Here is a 24,741-nt window from a genome sequence, read left to right as displayed (position 1 = left end):
TACGCTTACAACGTTGTACAGAAATCATTGTGCGGAAATCACATGTCTGTCAGCGGTATAACGTCGTTTCAGTATTTTATTAGCATACTATTGAACAATTGGTTGGAATCGACCCTCAGATTCGTTTCGAGTAACATTCGCCGGATCTGCGTTGCCTAGCCATGTCTATATCGATATAATCCGTCTTCCTGTTCGGCTTTTCGTACCGCATGTTATGAATTGCACGAACTGTAAAAAATGTCGGACATACAGCTACTTATTGTAGTAATAATTCTAAATGTATAAAATGTCAAGGGCCCTATAAGGATAATCTCTGCGATAAAGAAAATGTGTTTATTGTGGGGAGAGTCCTCATGATGATCTTTCAGTATGCGCTGCATTTAAGTTGCGTAAAGACAAATATAAGCTTTCTACAAAAGCACGGTCTAAGCGCACATATGCAGAAATGCTCAAAACGATCATTTATGTCCCACCTTTGGAAACCGAAAACGGGTTTTCAAATCTTGCGGAGCCAGAGGAATCTGACTCTGACGGAATTAGTTAAGATACCTCGTTTGTCACTCCTCAAGGGTCTGTTAAGAGGAGATTACCAAACCACAAAATACAAAAAAAGGCACCTAAAATTACACCTTCAAAAAAAGATCCCCGTGTTAAATCTAAAAAGCCAAATTTAAAACCAAAAACTGTGCCTCCTGGTTTGTCAAATTCACAAACCAATCCAGGAGCTATCACAAGAATAGACAATAATCCAGTGGGCTCCGTTTCACAGCCACCATTAGGATTACTGAAGTTTTCGGAAATTGAAGAATGGATTTTCGCAGCATTCAATATTTCTGAACCTCTAAAGACCATCATAATGGCATTCCTTCCAATAGCTAGAACTTTTTTTGAACAGTTATCAGCTCAATGGCCAATGATTCTGGGAGATTTCAATTCGCACGGAATGATGTGGGGTTCCGTTTTCAATGATGTGGACGTGCCATCGCCAGAGCTCGTGAACTAAACTTAAAAGAAATACCAATGTTCCGTAAATCTATCACCATTGATTCTACCGCTAAAACATTGATTATGTTAAGAAATATTTATCGAAGGTACCAAAAGAATAGGATTCAGGGAAAAGAAAATTTCAGCTAATAATCTCTCTAATATCATTATATAAAGAATAAATGATATCAAAAACAGGGAATTCTCAGCAAGCTAGATAACTAATCTAAGCCTTTTTGGAAACTGTCTAAACTTCAAGACAAGCCGAAACCGATGCAACCCCTTCGTCTGGGTGACTGTTGGCTTATAACACCGGTTGAAAAGGCTATCTTTTATAGAAATCACACTGATGTAGAGGTTATATAAATCACACTGATAACAACGAAAGAGAAAGATGATTAATAATTGCAGTTTTCAACCAACAGACATTTTATATTACTATTACAAAATTGTTATTGCGCTTCAAATAACCATTAACAATGATGCATTCAATGCCCAAATAACTCAAATACTCAACTCAAATAGATGTGAATAGACACAAAGGTGCGAACGCATAGAAGTGCTGAGACACAGAGATTGGGCGACGAAGGGGTGCAAAGGTACAGAGGTACCCGTGGAAAGCAGAAACCGACTAGCAGATCTGAGATTTTATTTTATTTTAACCAAAGTATATTTTCGTTTTATATAATTCAGTTGAGACCAATTTAAGCAGATTTATGTAATGGATTAGAAATCAGGAGATCCATCTTTGCTACTAGGCAAAAATTAACGGTTCCCAACTCGCATAGAATGTAGTAAAAGCAAATTGAAGCCATTGAATTAATTCCAGATATCTAGAGACTAGACATTACGAGTCTCCGCTACCAGAGAGATAGTAAAAGTTTATAAAGACAAGATCCGCGTTTTAGTCGATACGTCTCGATAGAGACTCTCCGTATGGCGGAGAGTTTTTAGGAAATAAGAAATTTAGAAGGTAATTAAATATAATTATTTAACTAGAATCATTCACATGAGGGAAATACCTTAGGCTACTTCAATAAAATTAGTAAAGGTAATAAAAATTACAATGGTCATGTCTTTTATATGAACCGAACATGGCGTTATTCAGAAGAACAGCAATCGGAATTTAAAAAAACTTAAACTTATGAGCTCCGAAATCATGTCTTGTAGTGACAAAGAGAAACAATAGATATTTGATTGAACAATGGAAGGAATGCAATTTACAATTATTATATCAATACCCAGATAACTCATTAAATCAATGACATAAATTTCTAGAAAACAAGGAGCCGATACTTTCAATTACATTAAAAAGCTAGTTGAAAAAAAACTCAGAAAGAACCCTACAACATAAACATTTACACTGTACAGATAGATAACAAGAGCAATTTACCACTTAACGGAAGAATTGTCATATATGCACGGAAAAGCCAGCGATCACAGAACAACTAAAATATTAGTTGTTTTTCTGATTTTGATTGGTTAAAATTTGGTACAACTAATCGACTGTTGTTTTAACTAATCTGCCATTTTTTATTTATCGTGCTGGCAGCTTAGCAACGACACCCAACAAGTAATGAAACGTTTCAGTTGAGCAATGCCAAACACCCTGAGCGAACAATGAAACGTTTCAATGAGATGTCACTCGTGTAATCGAGCAAAGACACAATCCCAGCAAAGTTATTTGTATACATGAAAGCAAAAAAATGTCTCAGTTGTTTCAACCAATTATTCAGTTATTTGAACTTAAAACGCCAATTGCAATAAATATTTTTTACTGTTAGCCTCTTCGGGGCAGCTAATCGTTCACTGCTTGAACACGGAAATTTTACCTAATTAACTGCTTATATCTTTATCACTAAACTCACAAAGGATATAGAAATGAACCTAAAGATTACAATTCTCAAAAGGGAACTCACCAGAAAAATGGTCACAGGGAATTAGGAATATTTTCTTTCACTTGCAGAATGGCTCGCAGATACAGATACACTTTCAAGAAAATAAAAATAGTACCACTTCACTTAAGCAGCAAATTTTTAAGCGTTAAGCGGTTTTAATAACATTGACATGAACTGTCCTAGAATACATTACTCTCAGATGAAATTAAAACATTTATACTGTAGGAATATCTATTTAACACATGGAAAACTTGTTTTACAATTAACTGTTATATTCTTCTGCATACTTTCACTTACATAAAACGACCACTACGTAGCTAACATAAATGACGTTCATTTACCATTGAAAATTTTCAATATGAAACGCTTCTGGTGAAATGAAGTTTTTTTTGTTCTGCCTTTTGCTGTCTTCGTTCTCCGCCAAGTGACAGCATTTGAATACAAGAATTTCGGTTACCTGAATGGTTATGACAAAATCTACACATATGTTAGTTAAATCAACAACATTTCAGTTGAAACAACCAGGGCGTGAAACAACAATTGCAATATTGTAATTTTGTGATCTGCGGGTTCTCTGTGTGGATCATGACAACACATACTGCGTGGTTTTATAAATTGAATTGTTATTACGCATCAAACAGGTACAAACACGACTATAGTCTTTTATCGATGGACTTTCGTACAATCGAAGTTATCCATTAGAAAAACGCTCAATATAGGACTATAAATCAAGATAATGAGAAATCGCTAGATCCGATTGATTCAAAACTTTCGAAGTAACAACAGAGGAAGGTCAACAAAATCTGGAGGGACAGGCATATAAGCGAGTACAGCAGCTCATGATGAATACTGATAACGTACCGCGAATCATCGAGAGAGGAAATATTTGGGAGACCCGAACTAATTTACAACGAGCTCCTACAAACAATAACACGGATACGAAAAGAAAGTAGTTCCGTGACCTGTGAAATGGCAGACGCACTCGACAAGATAGTGTGCAACATGAATTAAATGAAAACTCATCCATCGAAGAAAGACACTAGTTTACGTTTTTGTTGTCTAAACAAGAACCATACGGCAGGAAAGTGTCGGACGAGGCAGCCTTGTGGCATTGATGGGCGCAAAGCCATGCACAACTCGATTTTTCATAAAGAGTCGCAAATTATGATCGAAAAACGATGAACCACAATAATGGGAATACGTCAGAAATCCTGTACCAGGTGGAACCCGTTACATTAAAAAACGGGACAAATCGAGTTGATACCTACGCGTTTCTTGACACTGGATCATCTCTCACGTTATTAGATGAATCCTTGGCCAATAATCTTGAACTCAAGGGCAACGTCGAGCCACTCACGTTAAAGTAGAGTCAGAACGTCACAAGGAATGAAAATGAAAGCAGGCGGGTTTGCCTGTGGGTAAGCGGTGCATCTCAAAGCTTACGCATTGAAAGGAGTGCGAACCGTAAAGGATCTGCAACTGCCAAAGCAGTCAGTCGATAAGTTAATGAAGCGATTTAAACACCTGAACAATATGTCGATCAACTCATACGTTGACGCACAGCCAAAGTTATTAATTGGATTAAATCACAGTCATCTGCTAGCACAGGTTGAAAGACATCTTGGAGGGGAAGGAGAACCAATCCCCTACTATAGGATGTGTCGTCTCCTTGCATGAATCATTTGAAAAAAACACTTATAGAAATCACACTGATGATAGCTTATAGAAGTCGCACTAATAACAACGAGACACAACGTCTCTAAGAAAAAGAAAGTTGAAGAATGATTGCAGTTTACAACCAACAGACCTTCTATATCATTATCGATATAGTTGGTGCGAGCTAACGAGACGAGGACAACGCTAGCTACAGGTAAAAAACCTGTTCGTGCCAATCGTATAACCCATTAAACCCATTGAATTACATTGAATTTTCAAAAGTCGTATAAGTCTTAGAAGTAAATAGAAATAAAATTCCTTAAAAGATTTGAAAGAGGCTAACCAAATTGTATCCTGTGAATTATCCGACCTAGAATATCGAATTTATTTTGGAGGCAGTAGCTCTGTTTGAAAGGACCACGAAGCCTGCCAGACTCCGTAGACGTAAAAGAAAAATATCAGCAGCTCCAAAAGCGCAGGAGCTAGTGAAATACTAAGATACTCTAAGATAAAAGAGTTTCTCGCTGAAACATTGGTGACACTCCAGAGAGAAGTAGAACTCGCGCACCAGAAGAACTCACATCAGACAAGACCTGACGGAAGGACTCCTTCAGAGGACTCCAGCGACATCACTAAAGGATAAGACTCCCAGCACAAAAGGCGGAAGCATTCGTACATATTCACAGGAAATGAAACAAAATGTCCAAATTCAACTTTGTTGAAAACACGAATGGCAAAAACAACTTGGTCGCCTGCAAAGACGGTGTTGAACAGCTCTTGGCTCCTGGAAAGTTTTTCTGGCTACCTACAGTTTCATTGATTCAAGGCTTCAGTCTTTCTCAAAGCTACCTGAATCACTAACAGTCTCTTTAAAGACTAACAATTAGTCGGCCTTTCTCAAGGCTATACAAAGAGTGACTAAGAAATTAATCAGCCTTTTTTTAAGGCTAGCTATTCAAAGAACTATTCTTCGAACTAATCAATCTTTATTAAGACCACCACAAAATCAGTCTTTATCAAGACTTTTCCAAACTAGGAGTCTAATCGAAGAGCCTAGTTAATTTAATTTCAAATTTCATTCATTTCAAAAATGCCTGCGTCCAACCGGAAAAGCAACAGGCCTAAGACTAAAAATAATTCAATACGGAATAATTCACAATCCGTTATTCAACATTTTCTAATAACATTCACGATCATATATAATCTGAATGTAAAAATAAAAGACAACGGACGGATTTCCCTTCCGTTGATTCTATGCCGTCTAACAATATTTACGAGATTCTTCATGAATCCGATTGTGGCGACATAGAAGAAAATTCTTCAAAAATTCCCAAAATAGACGCTTGTCGTTCTGGGAAGAAACATCAATCTATGCCACCAGTGACGGTGATGATTTCCGACTTCAAAGCATTCCGTTCTGAGCTTTCTACTTTTCTCCCGGAAGTAAAAGTCTCATTTCAAATCGGACGAAGAGGAGAATGTCGAGTCTTGGTTGATGGATTGGAAGATTACGAACGTCTTATTCGACATTTGTCCGAGAAACTTCATAAATTTTATTCATATGATATAAAATCAGACAGACCCTTCAAGGCTGTCTTGAAATGCTTATCAAATGATCAAAGTACTGATGAATTTAAAAATGAACTAACAGAATTGCTTGGTTTTGCCCCTTCCTAAATAATACTTATGAAAAATAGAGTGAATGGTGCTTCTAAACCACTCTCTGGAATTTCCCATGAACTTTATCTAATACACTTCAATCGAAGTGAAACAGTTTGAAAACTTTAGAAAAAGTACGTTGCATTTCCCACATTAAAATCCATTGGGAACATTATAAACGGCATAATCGTATTGCAAACTTAACGCAATGTCGTCGTTGCCAAAACTTCGGCCATGGAACCAAAAATTGTCATATGGATATACGGTGTTTGAATTGTGGTAAATCGCATTCGAAAGACGTTTGTCCAATGAATGAAGCCACTGATAAATTTTCATGTTCAAATTGCAATGGAAATCATAAATCCAAATAAAATTTAAACGCTCGTTCGCTTGGACAACAAGTCAAATCAACGACTTTAAATTTACAGAACATACCTGAAAATCAAAAAACCGTTACAAATGTCACGCCTAATTCTTCTAAGGCACTTATTTCTTCGAATTTAAAACAAAAACAGGTACGCCTGCCAATTCGTCTTCTAACGAAAACAATTTATTGACAAGTAGATCGACCTCGTCATCATCTTCTTCTAATGTCAGTTATGCTGGTATATTAGGTAGAAATCTACCACCTATTTCTTCCAATGTAAATAATCAAAACACAGGACCGCCTCGCAGTCCATCTTCTAACGAAAACAATTTATTAATAGGTAGACCGGCCAAATCATCTTCTTCTAATGGCAGTCTACCTACAAATATTCCTTCAATGCCATTCGCTTCTTTAAATGAAGTCGATTTAGGCGATATAACTGAAAATAAAATGATCTACCTACTAGATCAACTTTTTCAAATGATCATCCGAATGAATTCGACTTCATCACTTTTTGAAGCATTTCAAATCGGATGGCAATTTGCAAATAATATTATAATGAATTTAAAATTTAACAGTGATGTTAAATAATTATTTGAATATTTTAAATTGGAATGTTCGTTCTTTGAAATCGAGTGAAGATGAATTTTATAATTTTCTCAAAGTTCACAAAATTCATATTGCCATTGTGACAGAAACTTTTCTTAAACCAAATGTCAAATTGAAAAGTAATCCACTTTATGTGGTTCATCGATTTTACAGGTTTACTGGAATGGGTGGTGGAGTTGCCATTTTTGTCCAACGGCAAATTAAACATCGAATACTAAAGTTATTAAAACCTTGGGAATCGAAGTTGAAACCATTAATGGAATTTATTTCATCGTTTTAAAATATTTCCCATTCCAATGCACCGGCGAACAATTAAATTTCTTTAAAGGCGATTTGCAAAAACTCACAAGATATCGACCGAAATTTTTCGTAATAGGGGACTTAAATGCTAAGCATGTCAAGTGGAATTGTAGGTAAAATAACAGTAATGGTAAAATACTTCATAATCAACTCTCAGCTGATTACTTCACAGTTCTTCATCCCAGTAATCTGACTTGTTTCTCTTCCGTGAAAAACCGGTCTACAATCTGGTTCTAACAGATCAAAGTCACATTTGTAGTGAACCGATTACACATGCTGACTTTGACTCAGATCATCTTCCAGTAACATTCCGACTTTCCAATGAATCTTTAATTAATCCAATTAGTTCTATATTCAACTATCATAGGGCTAATTGGTTGGATTACAGACCCACATTGAAAATTATATGGATCATGAAACTATTTTAGAAAATTCTGCGGACATCGACACAGCAATTGATTATTTGAATCATTATATTATCGAAGCTAGAAATCGTTTGATCTGCTTTCCCACCCCCCCATACTCGCCAGATTTAGCCCCTAGTGACTACTGGCTCTTTGCGGATCTTAAAAAAATGCTCCAGGGAAAAAGATTTATCTCAAATTAGGAGGTCATCGCTGAAACTGAAGCTTATTTCGAAGCGAAAGTATAGACATGGTATCGAATAATTGGAACCATTCTATCACCCTAAAAGGTGATTATGTTGATGAATAAAAAAAATTGCAAAAAAAATGTTGTTTCCATTGTTAGTCTCTGGACTTATTGATCCATGCGTTATTTAAAACGGTAGGCACTGATGCAATTACCCCGCTTCAACGAACCCGCGAATACGTGGCCTAAATTTAAGCACGTATAGCAACAACAGAGGAAGGTCGATTCTCGAAATTAGAAAACCTGAATCATATAGATCAAGTCCTGGGGACTAGGCATATAAGCGAGTACAGCAGCTCATAATGATTGCTGATAACGTACAGCGAATCATCGAAAGATTAGAGGAAATATTTGAAAGACCCGAATTTACAACGAGCTCCTATAAGCAATAGCATGGATACGGAAAGAAAATCCGTGACCTGTGAAATGGCAGACGCACTAGACAACCTAGTGTGCAAAATAAATACTTGCACGACCACTGATTAATTAAGGAAATGGTGCAAAAATTGCCATACGCGATCCAGGTCAAATGGGCAGAGACATGCCAAACTAACACAGCTTCACCAACTCTTGAGGATTTCATTCCTTGAATCCTTGGCTTGAGCCACACGGAAAGGTTAATCGACTCATAATTGAATCAACACCAAAGGTAAAAAGGCATAGGATAAATACACACGCTGCGGAAGAAATTGTAGAGATTTCGGAATTGTTGAGATAGCATTGGCCATATGTGGAGATTTATGAAGGATTTGAGAGAACACTTATAGAAATCACACTGATGATGGCTTGTAGAAATCACACTGATAACAAGGAGAAAGTTGAAGAATGACTGTAACAACCAACAGAATCTTCATATCATTATCGATATAGTTGTTATATGACAAGAAGAAACCATACACAAACGCTTCAAATAGGTACAAACATTACTACCTACACCTTGGTTTTGCCGATGAACTTTCGTACAATACATTAAAAAATGGTGAACTAAAATATGACAGTGAAGAATAATCATTTTAACTGGAAGTCGTAGAAATTTACGAAAAAGAAATCAAACATTTCACCATCAAAAAAGATCCACGTATCCTGGTTTAGCAAATTCACAAACCAATCCAGGAACTAGTCCAATGCGTTCCAATTCACTGAAGCTTTCGCAAATTGTATTTATTTATGAAAAATTTCAGCGGATTTAAAAAACACTTATAAAACTCTCACTAATTATAGCTTATAAAAATCACACCAATAACAACAAGACACAACCTCTCTAAGAAAGAGAAAGTTGAATAATGATTGAAGTTGTAAGCTAACAGACCTTTTATATTACTATTGATACATTTTGTTACAGCAACGGGTAGAAACCTCTATAATTGAAATTAAAAATCGCTTCAAACAGGTACAAACACGACTACCTATATTCATTTTGCCAATGAACTTAGAATACTATAGTAGAATACAGTTTATGTGTAGATGACATTAGTTTTGAACTTGGATAATTATTTCATTCATCGAGAGGTGTTCTATTACTTCTATTTAGGTGAAAGTATATTTCTGCTATGCAAGTTTGACAGCAGTCGTTTGCTGGAAAATTTGCAAATAACTGAAAATATCGTTAGGCAGCTTTTAGATTTAAGGTTTTGCTTCCCCACTTAGAAAAAAAACGTTCAACGGTGGTCCTTCATGGGTCCAATACGTTGGATCATTGGTCCAATGAAAGTCCAATCAATCGTTCAACGGGAGGCCAACACGGGACCTTCGTTTGCCGATTTTGAAACAGACCGTTGAACCGAATGCCATTTTTTTCATTCAACAAACCCGGCCGACAGAGGTCCATTGTTGAGCCATTTTTAACATGAGGAGTTGGAGCCCCGTTGGACTAGTTTTACTGCAGAATTCCTGAAGCTTTTTCCAATTATTTGTTTAAACTAACAATACATACCTGCACAATACTTCTACTTCACGTAGAAAAACAACAAATTTTCTTTCTATGTAAAGGTAACACTTAATTTTCACACTATTTTTGCAAGAGAAAAAAAAACAACAAACCGTTCCAGCAAATTGAACGAATATTTCGTGCAATATGTCGTTCAACAAGCGCTCAAAAACTAACAAAATTGAACGTCTAAACAAGCATTTCAACCGTGTAAAACGTCTAATGGTCGATTACTACTTAGTAATTTACTTTTAGCAGTGCTAATGTCTAAAAATCCAGAGAAACAAAGACTTATTTTTGATATATGAATATCAATCACTCTACGGACATTATGCCCCACTTTCGATTCAACAGCATGCTTTGAGTTAAAATATTGTTTTAAAGATTTTTAACGGTTATTAAAACAAAATGTACCGTTGGGAGAATCAAAAATATTCGTTTCCAATGGTAATTAATTGATTATGCAATTGATTTCTGATGCACAAAATATCTTATTCATCGGTTTTTCTTCTATATCGACATTCCAAGGAGCATATTGCATCATTGTTGCGGGGCGCAATGTCGCAAAAAATATATCAGTACATTTAGAAATATCTCAATGTTTTCTTAAGGAAGGCATATAATAAACACTTTACCCTACAAACGAGCAGCTCGAAGAAAAAAACAGTAGTTTTGAAACATATTCCACCGAAGCAGACACGGAAATAATTCCGTTACTGATGTCATGATTATAAAATCATGAAGCCAATTTTTTTTCTCATGAAACCATGAGCAAAAAGTCTTCTCCCATGAAAATTAATCATGGTCCGAAAATGCGGTAAGGTGAAATGAAGCGGAATGCAAAAATCGCGTTTTTGATCAATTGTTCAAAAACTAGACCGATTTTCGAAAAACCAAAAACACTTAAGTATTGAAATGTATAAACGGTAACTGTTCAGTTCAACGGGGATGATTTTAGAACTGAAAAGTAGTGTTTGTAGCAGGATTTCACAAAGAATCTGAAAATGCAACTCAAATCTATAAAATATTAGCTAAAACAACCGAAATTTGAAAAAGTTTACATAAATTTTTCCGCATTGTTTTTATTGCTTGCGCACTGCTGTTTCGTATTGAGTTGGTGTGAGAAATGCACGGTGGGCACGGTGGCATTATATCGTGAGCAAAAATTACATATAAAATAATGACGCGAATTTATGCAGCATTGGGTTTTGTGTTGAAATAAAAACGAGTTGAACACAATAAAATGGGTATTGTAAGAAATCGTTTATTTTCTAAGTAACTGTCACTCATAATGCTAATAATGTCCAATTCTGTTGAGTTCAATGCATTGATGTTGCTGAAGCAATAATGCTTTGCTGTGTTATATCATATAACAGGTATAATTTTAGATTGCAGCAATTTTTATAACAAAACTATAACTTCATCATTGACAAGTTACTGAATGAAATGCTTACAAGCCAAGTATTATCGTTCATTAACCTGTGATACGAACAATGTGATAAAAATTTAGAGTCAGCTTCGAGTCAGTCAGCATGGAAAACTTATTGGAATTCACTGGTTTTTCAGTTATTATGAATGCAATGAATCAACGCTTGATTTTCCTTTAAAAATCGATTTAATAATAATGAACTACGAAATAACTTTATATTTAATTTCGTGCCCCAAATATGTGCTTGAGAAAAGATTCACTAAATAATTTTAACTGCATGGTGAGATGAACTCATGCGAGTCAAGTAAACACTTTTACGTAAATTCTATCTCATCGGCGGGAAGGGCCTGGTGAACTACTGCAAAGATATCGAAAATGCTTGAATGTTCTCTTGTCTTCAATCGTTCTTTTGGAGAAGAATCCATGCTTGCTACTAAGCTCAGGCATATACATGGTTAGCAAGTTATTCAATACATATATATTAGGGTGGGACAAGGTTGTATGGGAAAAAGATGAAAAGGTTTATTTTCTCGCTCCACCAAACTTTTCGTGTTCCTTCTGGGTCTCGTAAGCACCGTGCAAAATTTTAGCTCGATCGGAGGAACTATATTTTCGCGCCCGAGGTTTAAAGTTTGTATGGGATTTAATATGGAGAAATTCACTTTTTACAAAAAAAATCGGCTGGAGATCAACCTATGCACTCTGAAAATCGGTAAATGTATAGTTTTCGTAGGAAATTTAACGAGGAAGAAAACTAAACAATCCGATATTTGTGAAAAAAATTAAAAAAAATCAACGCAAGGTCCGAATAATGGATAATTCCTAAATATATATATATATATATAGCACCACTGCTGCAAGCGGTCGTAATATTTAGATTTGGCTTTCTTTCAATATTCAATACGATAGTTACTCAGCTTAGAATGAAGATTCTTTTTAAGTGATAAGCCATGCTCCAAACTTTACTGTATTGACACAAAAAGTCACGTAAATTAAGTTTTTGTTTGCACAAAATTGTATCGTCTACATCTTCTAAACTATAAGAGATAGAGAGTTTATATCTTCGGCAAAGTTATTGGATTTTAATTTTTATACAATATTGTAGAAGATTCCAAAAACCTATTTCTTCAAATTAAAAAGTTAGATTTTTCGTGTGTCTTTACAGTGACTTTTGGAACATGGCTTGTCACTTTAAAAATTTTTCATTATAAACTGAGAAACTTTTGTGAAGACATGGCATTATATCGTGAGCAAAAACAGTGGTCCTAGATATATTGAGGAATGAGCCATTGCTCGGACCTTGTGCTGGTTTTGCTTTAATAACTTTCTATACAAATGTCGGATTGTTTTGCGGCCTTCGAAAGTTTTCATCCTCGTTAAATTTCATTCGAAAATAACATATGTATTGATTTTTTGATTCTATAGGGTGATCTTCGGCCGATTTTTTTGTGAAAAGTCGGTTTTTTCATACTAAATCCCATACAAACTTTGAACCTCGGGCGCGAAAATATAGTTTCTCCGATCGAGCTAAAATTTTGCATGGTGCTTCTGGGACCTAAAAGGAACACGAAAAGTTTGGTGGAGCTGAAATCAATATTTTGTCCCACATAATCGTATTGCAAACTTAACGCAATGTCGTCGTTGCCAAGGCTTCGTTGTTGAATTGTGGTAAATCGCATTCGAAAGACGTTTGTCCAATGAATGAAACCACTGATAAATTTTCATGTTCAAATTGCGATGAAAATCATAAATCCAATTATTTGAAATGTCCTGTCAGGGAAAAAATTTTAAACGCTCGTTCGCTTAGACAACAAGTCAAATCAACGACCTTAAATTTACAGAACATACCTGAAAATAAAAAAAAACCGTTACAAATGCCACGCCTAATTCTTCTAAGGCACTGATTTCTTCGAATTTAAAACAAAAAACAGGTACGCCTGCCAATTCGTATTCTAACGAAAACAATTTATTGACAGGTAGATCGACCTCGTCATCATCTTCTTCTAATGTCACTTATGCCAGTATAACAGGCAGAAATCTACCACTTAATTCTTCTAATGTAAATAATCAAAACACAGGACCGCCTTGCAGTTCATCTTCTAACGAAAACAATTTATTAATAGGTAGATCGGCCATATGGCAGTCTACCTACCTCATCTTCTAATGGCAGTTTACCTACCAATATTCCTTCAATGCCATTCGCATCTTTAACCCTCAGGGTACGGACTATAAAAAAGTTACGTTCAGTACGGACAGGGTTAGCCTAACCCGGCGACTTTGATTGGGTGTATATCGAGCTGTACTTTGTCAATTTGAATAATTTTTTTTTATTTTGTGTGAAATTGTCTCAAAAATATAATAGAGTTGTCAGATTAATCATTTAAATGATTGAAAAAAAATTATAATGAAAAATGTGAACGGGTCTTGAATTTTTTTTTGTAAAAAACGTTTTTTTTTTCAAAATGCTGTAACTTTTTGAAAAAAAAAATATTAACATTGTATAACTCGCATTTGAAAAGTGAAAAGTAGTGCTTACAAATGTCCATAACGGTTTTTTGATTTATTCCAAAAACTATATTTTTTTTGAAAAATGAAAATACGCGTTTTTTCGAGTTAGCGAAAAAACGTTGTTTCGTTGATTTATGATGATAAAGGTTAAAATTAATTACTTTGAGCGTAAAAAAATTGTTTCTCAGATATTGTTGAGTAGTATCATTACAAGTAGTATCATTACAAGAAACAAAATTTAATGAGTTATAATTCACTACGAGCAGCAAAGATTTCGATATAAGACGTACGTTCAAGTGATTGAGATCTACTACAATACTTCGCTTACACCATGTACAACGCGTTATTTTGAGGTTAGAATCTACAAAATTAAGTATAGAGTACGTATTCTTACTTACCTTTTTATTCCTCAGCGGCAAACAGACGAAAATTAAAACTTAATTTTTTTGAAAATTTTGGATTTTGTAACGTTCGATACGGACTGGGTGTACCACACCCGAGCACAATGTTTATATGCGTCTAGCTCGGACACAAAGCGGATACTGACTCTGCCGCTTGGGCCTCTAATAGTGTGTACCTATAAGTTTCTTCCCCCCCTGGTCCGGACCCTCCTCGCCGACTTCTCTTCGTATGGCGCTTCTTTCAAATTTCGCTCGGGTTACGGTAACCCAGTCCGTACCCTGAGGGTTAAATGAAGTCGATTTAGGCGATATAAATGAAAATAAAATGATCTGCCTACAGGATCAACTTTTTCAAATGATCATCCGAATGAATTCGACTTCGTCACTTTGTGAAGCATTTCAAATCGGATGGCAATTCGCAAATTATATTATAATGAATTTAAAATTTAACAGTGATGTTAAATAATTATTTGAATATTTTAAATTGGAATGCTCGATCTTTGAAATTGAGTAAAGATGAATTTTATAAGTTCACAAAATCCATATTGCCATGGTGACAGAAACTATTCTTAAACCAAATGTCAAATTGAAAAATAATTTACTTTATGTGGCTCATCGATTTGACAGGTTTACTGGAATGGGTGGTGGAGTTGCCATTTTTGTCCAACGGCAAATTAAACATCGAATTCTACCTTCTTTCCATACTAAAGTTATTGAAAGCTTGGGAATCGAAGTTGAAACCATTCATGGAATTTATTTCATCGCTGGAGCATATTTGCCATTCCAATGCACCGGCGAACAATTAAATTTCTTTAAAGGCGATTTGCAAAAACTTACAAGATATCGATCGAAATTTTTCGTAATAGGGGACTTAAATGCTAAGCATGTCCAGTGGAATTGTTGGCAAAATAACAGTAATGGTAAAATACTTCATAATCAACTCTCAGCTGGTTACTTCACAGTTCTTCATCCCAGTAATCCGACATGTTTCTCTTCCGTGAAAACCCCGTCTACAATTGATCTGGTTCTAACAGATCAAAGTCACATTTGTAGTGAACCGATTACACATGCTGACTTTGACTCAGATCATATTTCAGTAACATTCAGACTTTCCAACGAAGCTATAATTAATCCAATTAGTTCTATATTCAACTTTCATAGAGCTAATTGGTTGGATTACAGATCTCACATTGAAAATCATGTGGATCATGAAACTATTTTAGAAAATTCTGCGGACATTTACACAGCGATTGATAATTTGAATCATTACATTATCGAAGCTAGAAATCTTTCAGTTCCCAAAGCTCAAACTAAATTAAATTCTCCTATCATCGATGACAATCTTCAACTGCTCATTCGGTTGAAGAATGTTCGTCGACGACAATATCAACGTTCTCGTGATCCTGCTATGAAAATCATAATTAAGGATTTACAAAAATAAATTAAACATAGATTTACTCTTTTGCGAAATGAAAATTTCGCTAAAGAAGTTGAACAAATTAAACCATATTCTAAACCTTTCTGGAAACTTTCTAAGGTTCTGAAGAAACCTCAGAAACCAATTCCTGCTCTCAAGGAAGGAAATCAAATGCTTTTTACAAATGGCGAAAAAGCTCAAAAACTTGCTCAGCAGTTCGAGAGTGTACACAATTTTAATTTGAACGTTGTGAGTTCTATTGAAAATGAAGTCTCACTGAAATATGAGCATATTTCAACCCAAGTGTTATCACAAGATGACATTATTGAGACGAATTTTGATGAAATTAAATCAATTATTAGGAAACTTAAAAACATGAAGGCTCCTGGTGATGATGGAATTTTTAATATTCTTATTAAAAATCTTCCCGATGTTGCCTTGAGACTCCTGGTTAATATTTTCACAAGCGTTTTTCATTAGCTTACTTCCCAAAAAGATGGAAAAACGCTAAAGTAATTCCTATCCTGAAACCTGATAAAAATTCAGCAGAAATATCAAGTTATCGACCAATTAGCTTACTTTCTTCTATCAATAAACTTTTTGAAAAAATTATCTTTATGAGAATGATGTCTCATATAAATGAGAATTCAATTTTTTTACCAGAGCAGTTTGGATTTCGTCGTGAACATTCAACTACTCATCAACTTGTCAGAGTAATGAACATGATAAAAGCAAATAAATCTTCTGGGTTATCCACTGGAGTTGCTCTTCTAGACATAGAAAAAGCATTCGACAGTGTTTGGCACAAAGGTTTAATAGTAAAAATGTCTGATTTCCAGTTTCCTAATTATTTGATCAAAATGATTCAAAATTATTGAACTGATCGTACTCTTCAGGTTAGCTGTCAGAATTGTAAATCTGAATTGCTACCCGTACGAGCCGGTGTTCCGCAGGGTTCGAGCGTAGCTCCAATCTTGTATAATATTTTCACTTCTGATCTTCCAAATCTACCCGTTGGTTGTCAGAAATCGCTATTCTGTGACGACACAAGTCTGTTAGCCACAGGTAGAAATCTAAGAGTGATCTGCAGTCGCCTACAAAGAAGTTTAAATATTTTCAGTGATTATCTGTCAAAATGGAAAATTAAACCAAATGCAGCAAAAACGCAATTAATTATCTTTCCTCATAAGCCAAGAGCTTCTTTTCTTAAACCAAACAATAATCACATTCTCAAATTGAATGGCTCGGAATTGACATGGTCTGATCAAGCTAAATACTTAGGTTTAACGTATGACAAAAAACTCACTTTCAAGGATCACATTGGAGGAATCCAGGCAAAGTGTAATGAATATATTAAATGTTTATATCCTCTTATAAACAGAAATTCTAAGCTTCAAATTCATAAACAAATTTTCAGTCTAGCCATGCTTTATGCAGTACCAATTTGGTCAAGTTGTTGTTTCACCAGGAAGAAACGCTTCAAAGGATTCAGAATAAAATTCTGAAAATGATTTTGAAGCGTCCTCCCTGGTTTAGTACAAATGAGTTACACAGACTCACAAATATAGAACCATTAGATGTAATGTCACATAATGTTATAAGCAAATTCCGATAAAAATCGATGCAATCTTCAATTGAATCGATTCACTCTCTGTATTAGTTAGTAAGTTTGTATATAAGTTCCTTTTCCCCATTACACAATACAAGTAGGTTTAGAATTTTCCCCACACAAAAATCTCAGAATTGCGAAAGAAAATGATGTCCTCATGGTAATAACCAAATCATATATATATAATAGGCCTGAAAAGTCACCACTTGTGGCTGAACACCCAATTTTAATCTTAATAATTTAATTTTAACTCTCACATTCCAATAAACAGTTATTAAAAAAAAAAATTTGTCTCACCCTTATATACATACAACCTAATGTTAGTCATTCATAATTACTCATGATTTATAGCTCTAGTGTAAGAGTAATCACTAACAATAACGATTGAATTAGCATATATTCAAAGCGTGAAGGATTCAAAAATTCATTACGTCCAGTCTTTTTTACAAGCCAATATAACGAGAGGTAAACCCACTGCGCTCAGTCATTGAAAAAAGTGCTTGTTTCTATGTGTCCGTTTTTCTTGGTATGCTTTGTGTGACGGTTCGTTCAACTGAAGCGGATAAAATTTTGCGCGCATTTTATGACGCTACATTTCACCTTAATAGATTAAGGCAAAAAGTAGATATCGAAAAGCAAGAACTACTGAAAATGTTTACATAAAGATAATGAACCGAAAATTTACATTATTAGAGACTAAACACGTTACATTTTGTATGAATATATCTAAATGTATTTTAACATATTTGATGTGACTGTTGTTAGAATAATATTCCGAGAGCTAGCGTAAACCGAAAAATGAATTCGACTATGAACCATCTAACGAAAATAGGAAAAAAAAGTTTTTCAACCACCTTGAAAAATTTGTTTTGATTCACCTAGATATTTTAAATAAGACGATTTTGCAAATGATCTTTCGAAGAAAAAAAAAAAGCAAAATCATTCCGTGGTATTTGCAAGAATTCGACATAGAGTTTGTTTTTAAGAGGGTTGATTCACTCGTATTTTTTCATGCAGTTCGTTTAAGTGATTAGATTCTGAAACAAAAAATCAAAACTAAAGCAATTAGCGCAAGTGAACACGTTATTTTAGGCGTCGTCGTTAAAAACATATTTTAATTGTTAATGATTCTGATTAGAAGAAATTTGTCGTGCTTTTCACTGTTTGGCTCTTCAAACGTATATCATTTGAGACATTAATCAAAAACGCCCAAAAAATTCGTTCATCATACCACTCCATTTAATTCATATTGAAAATTTTCAAATTTTAAAACATAAAGCCTGAATTTATGTTATAAAGGTTACCATCGTAGCAGAAGTCAACGCCTGAAGTTTTACCCATCAACGACAAATGCGTTACGCTTAAATTTCAGCGAAATCAGTCCAAATGGATCATCATCCGAGAACTTTTAATCATGGTGTATTATCATAACATGAAAATATGCTCTTTTCCCCAAATCATGACTCGTTTTGCTCATTTCTAGAATCGGAATTTTGCCCGTGGAAGGCTCATCGGTGAAAGGATACGTTATTCTAGAACAAAGTTCTATTTATTTACAGTCAAATCTGTCTATACTTTAAGACAGCAAACTGCTTTGGATCAGTTATAGCGTGGGAAATCACCGGATATTATATTTTGCATCCTTTCAACGTTTCATATTCTATCCGACTGATAAATCTCCTTACTCACGGATGCACAGCTGTTAGAGCTAGTGCCCTGAGGAAAAAACGGAAGCACTACTAGAAGAGTATTTCAGTCGTATTGTTTGTGCCTATTTTATACTTAGGGTCGAACGAGGCGGTTTACTTTTATTGTTTCCAGACTGATCCGACAAACAAAACAAAACAAACGACAGAAGGACAAAATATGACAAACTTTTTCAATCATCTCGGTTTGACCTATATATTGCTGTCCTATCGGTTGGCGTCCCGGTTCGGCTTGTCTGCTTGCGAAGGGTAAATTTCTTAAAGGGGAAAATTCAAATAAACATTCTGGCACGCACCATTGTTGGTCTCATATGGCTAAAAGGAGAAAAAATGGACAACATTTTGTGGAGCATCAGAGAATCATGATTATGAAATAAATATAGGTCAAAATATCCAACTCAACCCGCTGGAGGCCGTTTTGTTTACCGCCAAAACCACCCACCAACTCACCTACCTGCTATTGCGAGCTGCTTGATGAAAAAGTTCATCCGAGATTTGCGGTTTTTGTTCAACAGCATCGTTACTAGTACGGCCGAGTTCCCCAGAACTATTACGGTGAAAAGGGCCCATAATACTGCAAACTGTTCAGTCTGTGAAGAGAGAGAGAGAGAAGGAAAAGAAAAGGATGTTGACTTAATACGGGTAAAGATTACAATAATTACTGCAAATCATTCTTTACTTCCGACCAGCACTTTGCATCCCTAGAGGGCGAATGCGAGCGATTAGTCTCTTCAACTTCGAACAATCTTTAAGAAAAAAATAACAGCCAGTGTTGAACTGTCATTCGTTTTTCTGCCTTCTTCGAGTTGAAATTATTATGAAATTATCAAGAGTAGACCAGAGAATTAATTACAATAATCATTTAAAATTAGTAATCTATTCTAAATAGATCTCTTAATAATGTATAATTTAGTATGAGTTAGATAATAATAATTAGCTTACCGAACAGAATTGAAATATTGTATCAGTTTGTTTTTTTTTGTCATTTTGAAATCGACAGCTTCTGAATGCTTGTTGTATTGATTTATTGGTCAATTTTTTGCATAGTTTGTTCTTTGGTGGTTTGCAATAAAAATATTTCGATTTCGAAGGCCGAGTTGGTATGTTGTAAAAAATTAGTTTGGACAGTAGTTTACTGGAATTTATGCGATTCGAGACAATGTCGTTTACAAATGAGACCATTGAAAATTCTCTGCGTTTTTCAAATGTTTGAATACTGATCAGCATACAGCGGGGTTTATAGGACGGCAGAGGAAGTCTTGTCCAACCTAATTTACGAAGTGCAAATAATAAAAATTGATTATTTTCGATCTTCCCATGTGATTATGTAAGGTGACCAATCTAAGCTACAGTTTTCTAGTACTGACCGAACATAGGAAATGTATGATGTTTTAATTGTATATGGATCGTGAAAACAGTAACAAAAACGTTATATGAATCCCAGCATGTTATTGGCTTTGTTTATGATTGTACTATACTGATCAACAAAAGTGATTTAGGAATCTAGTATTATTCCTAAGTCCCTAATTCATTTGCATTTTTTAACTGTTTGACTGTTTCCAATAGTGAGTATAGAGTCTGGTGTATTTCGTTTTTTACCGAACGTTATTCTATTGCATTTTTCACATTTAGTTAAGAAGACTTTTTTTTTTTTTCCATAAATACGTTTATTTCTTAAGGCAGTTTACATAAGTTTTTCTTCGCCGTAGCATCACTTTTACATAATATTCTTATCCTAATTTAATTCTAACATAGTCACAACGTTTTGAATTTATTAAAACATATTCTCTTATAGCTTAAATATCATCTTAGGTAACTCGTCATTAATTATGAAATCTACTCGGAAATATTATTTGAACCAAACGATTAACTTCTATAAATTATAAAATAAGCTGTTATTTTCAGACATTTTGTTGATAATTTCATAAACTGTTTCGAGTTTGTTTGTATCATTACATAATTTTTATTCTAATTTAGCTATTGGTTGAACTCATGGACGCAGCTGGGATCAGAACTAAGTCTTAAAAGGGGCCTTTATTAAATTGAAACTCCAATTATTTTTATGAAATGATAAATAAGTTTCATGTATGAAAGGTCACGACAAGCAAGAATGTCTCGAACTGGGATATTGGATAGTCTACCTTGGGTACGCAAAGAATTTATTAGTTGAGATCTGACATCACGATACTCCACGCATGTCCAAACGACATGATCAATATCCCGATAACCTTCTCCGCAAGCACAATGATTAGTCTCGGAGAGCCCAATTCGAAGGAGATGTGCATCTAACGTGTAGTGATTGGACATGAGTCTGGACATCACACGAATGAAATCCCTACTCACATCCAGCCCCTTGAACCATGCCTTTGTCGATATTTTAGGAATAATTGAGTGCATCCACCGACCTAGATCATCTCTATCCCAAGAAGCTTGCCAGCTGGCAAGTGTTCTTTGGCGAGTCGCGCTATAAAATTCGTTGAAAGCAATCGGTCGCTCATAAATTTCACCTTCAATAGCACCACGTTTGGCAAAACTATCGGCTCTTTCATTGCCTGGAATGGAGCAATGAGCCGGGACCCAGACTATAGTGATTAGATAATTATTGTTCAATATGTCGTTCAGGCACTGTTTTATTTTGCCCAGGAAAAACGGTTCATTTTTGCCAGCAGCGTTTGAGCGAATGGCTTCAATTGCACTCAGACTATCTGTGAAGAGGAAATAATGGTTTGGAGATAATGTGACGATTACACTCAAACTATAATGAACTGCTGCTAGCTCTGCTATATAAACAGATGCAGGTTCTTGAAGCCTAAATGAGGCCGAAACATTATTGTTGAACATACCAAACCCTGTCGCTTCTTCAATTCGCGATCCGTCCGTATAAAACATTTTCTCAGAGTCAATATGCCTGAACTTACTTGAAAATATTTTTGGGATTTCCGTCGAGCGTAGATGATCCGGGATTCCACGCACTTCACGCTGCATGGATGTATCGAAAAATAAAGTTGAGTCAGGGGCACTTAGGATGCTGACACGGATAGGAATATATCTTGAAGGGTTGATTTCCTGTGACATATGGTTAAAATATACTGTCATAAATTTTGTTTGAGATCGAAGCTCGACTAGTCGTTCGAAATTATTAATTACCATGGGATTCAGCACCTCACATCTTATTAGCAGGCGTGATGACAGCTCCCAAAATCGATCTTTTAATGGAAGAACTCCCGCCAGAACTTCAAGACTCATTGTATGTGTCGAATGCATGCACCCTAAAGCAATTCGCAAACAACGATACTGAATTCGCTCCAGTTTGATAATATGAGAGTTTGCAGCGGAACGAAAGCAAACGCATCCATATTCCATCACTGAAAGTATCGTTGTCTGATACAATTTTATTAGATCTTCCGGATGAGCACCCCACCAAGATCCTGTTATTGTTCGAAGAAAATTTACTCTTTGTTGGCATTTTGTTATCAGAAACCTAATGTGTCCTCCCCACGTGCATTTGGAATCAAACCACACCCCAAGGTATTTGAAAGTCAAAACCTGTTGGATCATTCTTCCCATCATATGAAGCTGAAGCTGCGCGGGATCATGCTTTCTTGAAAAGACGACCAGCTCTGTTTTCTCCGCAGAGAATTCGATACCAAGATGAACAGCCCAATCGGACAAGTTATCTAAGGTATCTTGCAATGGTTTATGCAGATCAATAGCTTTGGGTCCAGTAACTGAAACCACGCCATCATCTGCCAATTGTCTTAGTGTACATGGGGTTACTAGACAGCTGTCAATGTCATTTACGTAAAAATTATAGAGGAGCGGACTGAGGCATGAGCCTTGCGGGAGACCCATGTAACTATTTCTGAGTGTTGCCAAATCGCCATGTGAAAAATGCATGTGTTTCTCTGACAAAAGGTTGTGCAAATAATTATTTATAACCGCTGGAAGTCCATGTTGGTGGAGCTTGTCTGAAAGAACATCAATGGAAACTGAATCAAATGCTCCTTTAATGTCTAAAAATACAGATGCCATTTGTTGCTTTTGAGCGAAGGCAATTTGGATGTCAGACGAAAGTAATGCAAGGCAATCATTCGTCCCTTTATTTCTACGGAAGCCAAACTGAGTATCTGACAACAAACCGTTCGTCTCGACCCAAGTGTCGAGACGTCGTAGAATAATTTTTTCGAACAATTTTCTGATGCAGGACAACATCGCAATGGGTCTATATGAGTTGTGATTGGAAGCTGGTTTCCCCGGCTTTTGAATGGCGATAACTTTCACTTGTCTCCAGTCAGGTGGAACAATATTTTGCTCAAGAAACTTGTTGAACAATTCCAACAAACGTCTTTTTGCGAGGTCGGGCAGATTCTTCACCAAGTTGAATTTAATTCTGTCCAACCCAGGGGCGTTATTGTTACAAGACAAGAGTGCTATAGAAAATTCCATCATTGAAAATGGGTTATTAATAAAACCATTATTTGGAGTAGATTCCCGTATAATGCTCTGCGTAGGAACAGAATCTGGACAAACTTTCCTAGCAAAGTCAAATATCCATCGGTTCGAGTATTCATCACTCTCATTGCCCACGTTACGATTCCTCATTCGTCTGGCCGTGTTCCAAAGAGTGCTCATTGAGGTATCTCTTGACAAACCTTCGACAAAATGTCTCCAATAGCTACATTTTTTGGCTCGAAGTATGCTCTTGTACTTGGTTTCTAAAACCATAAGTTTTTCAAAATTCTGAGGAGTTCCTCCTCCCCGTTTTAGAAACGTCTTGCAAGCATTTTGTTTTGCGAGTTTAGCCTCTGAGCACTCTTTGTCCCACCAGGGGTTGGGAGGCCTTCTGTTAGTCGTTGGCCCAGGAAAGCGTTTAGTTTGGGATTGTTCTGCGGCCTCCAGAATCGAACAAACGAGGAAGTCATATTCTTCAAGTGGAGGGAGCTCTTCCATTGAATTCAAAATACTAGAGATTCTACTTTGGTATTTAATCCAGTCGATATTTCTTGTCAAATCATATGGAATACTAGCTGAATTAGCAATACATTTGTTACAGCTAATTGAGATGATGATTGGTAAATGATCGCTACCGTGTAAATCAGGCAATATTTTCCAGGTGCAATCTAGTCGAATTGATGTTGAGCAAAGAGATAGATCTAATGCACTTGGGCGTGCAGGAGGTCTTGGGATCCGTGTCATGCTACCCATATTTAATACCGTCATGCTAAAATTGTCACAAATGTTTTGTATTAAAGATGATCTGCTATCATTGTAAACGGAACCACACATCATTCCGTGCGAATTTAAATCCCCCAGAATCAATCGTGGAGCAGGAAGGGCTTCAACCATTTCATTAAGCTGTCGCTGTCCAACTTGTGCTTTTGGAGGAATATAAACCGAAGCTATGCAAATATCTTTGCCTTTAATGTTTATTTGGCAAGCAACAACTTCTATACTAGAAGTTGAAGGGATGTTTAATCTATAAAAGGAACAGCATTTCTTAATTCCCAAAAGCACTCCACCATACGGAGAGTCTCTATCGAGACGTATAATGTTAAAATCATTAAAATTTAAAGCTATGTTTGAAGTAAGCCATGTTTCGCATAAAGCAAATACATCACAT

The 24,741-nt window shown here is 35.7% G+C and overlaps 1 protein-coding gene across 2 annotated transcripts in view; it reads right to left on the bottom strand.

Moving 5' to 3' along the window:
- LOC131431532 (cardioacceleratory peptide receptor) overlaps positions 1-24,741 on the bottom strand; it is a 236,366-nt gene that overhangs the window by 29,850 nt on the left and 181,775 nt on the right. For both annotated transcript variants that reach the window (XM_058597315.1, XM_058597314.1), the window contains one exon: positions 19,576-19,711. In XM_058597315.1, coding sequence (XP_058453298.1) covers positions 19,576-19,711 — 136 coding nt within the window. The remainder of the gene's footprint in view (positions 1-19,575; positions 19,712-24,741) is intronic.

Source organism: Malaya genurostris, chromosome 2, assembly GCF_030247185.1.
Source record: "Malaya genurostris strain Urasoe2022 chromosome 2, Malgen_1.1, whole genome shotgun sequence".
Taxonomy (NCBI): domain Eukaryota; kingdom Metazoa; phylum Arthropoda; class Insecta; order Diptera; family Culicidae; genus Malaya; species Malaya genurostris.
Note: the sequence above shows the minus strand (reverse complement) of the source record. Positions and strands in the feature narration are given on the sequence as shown.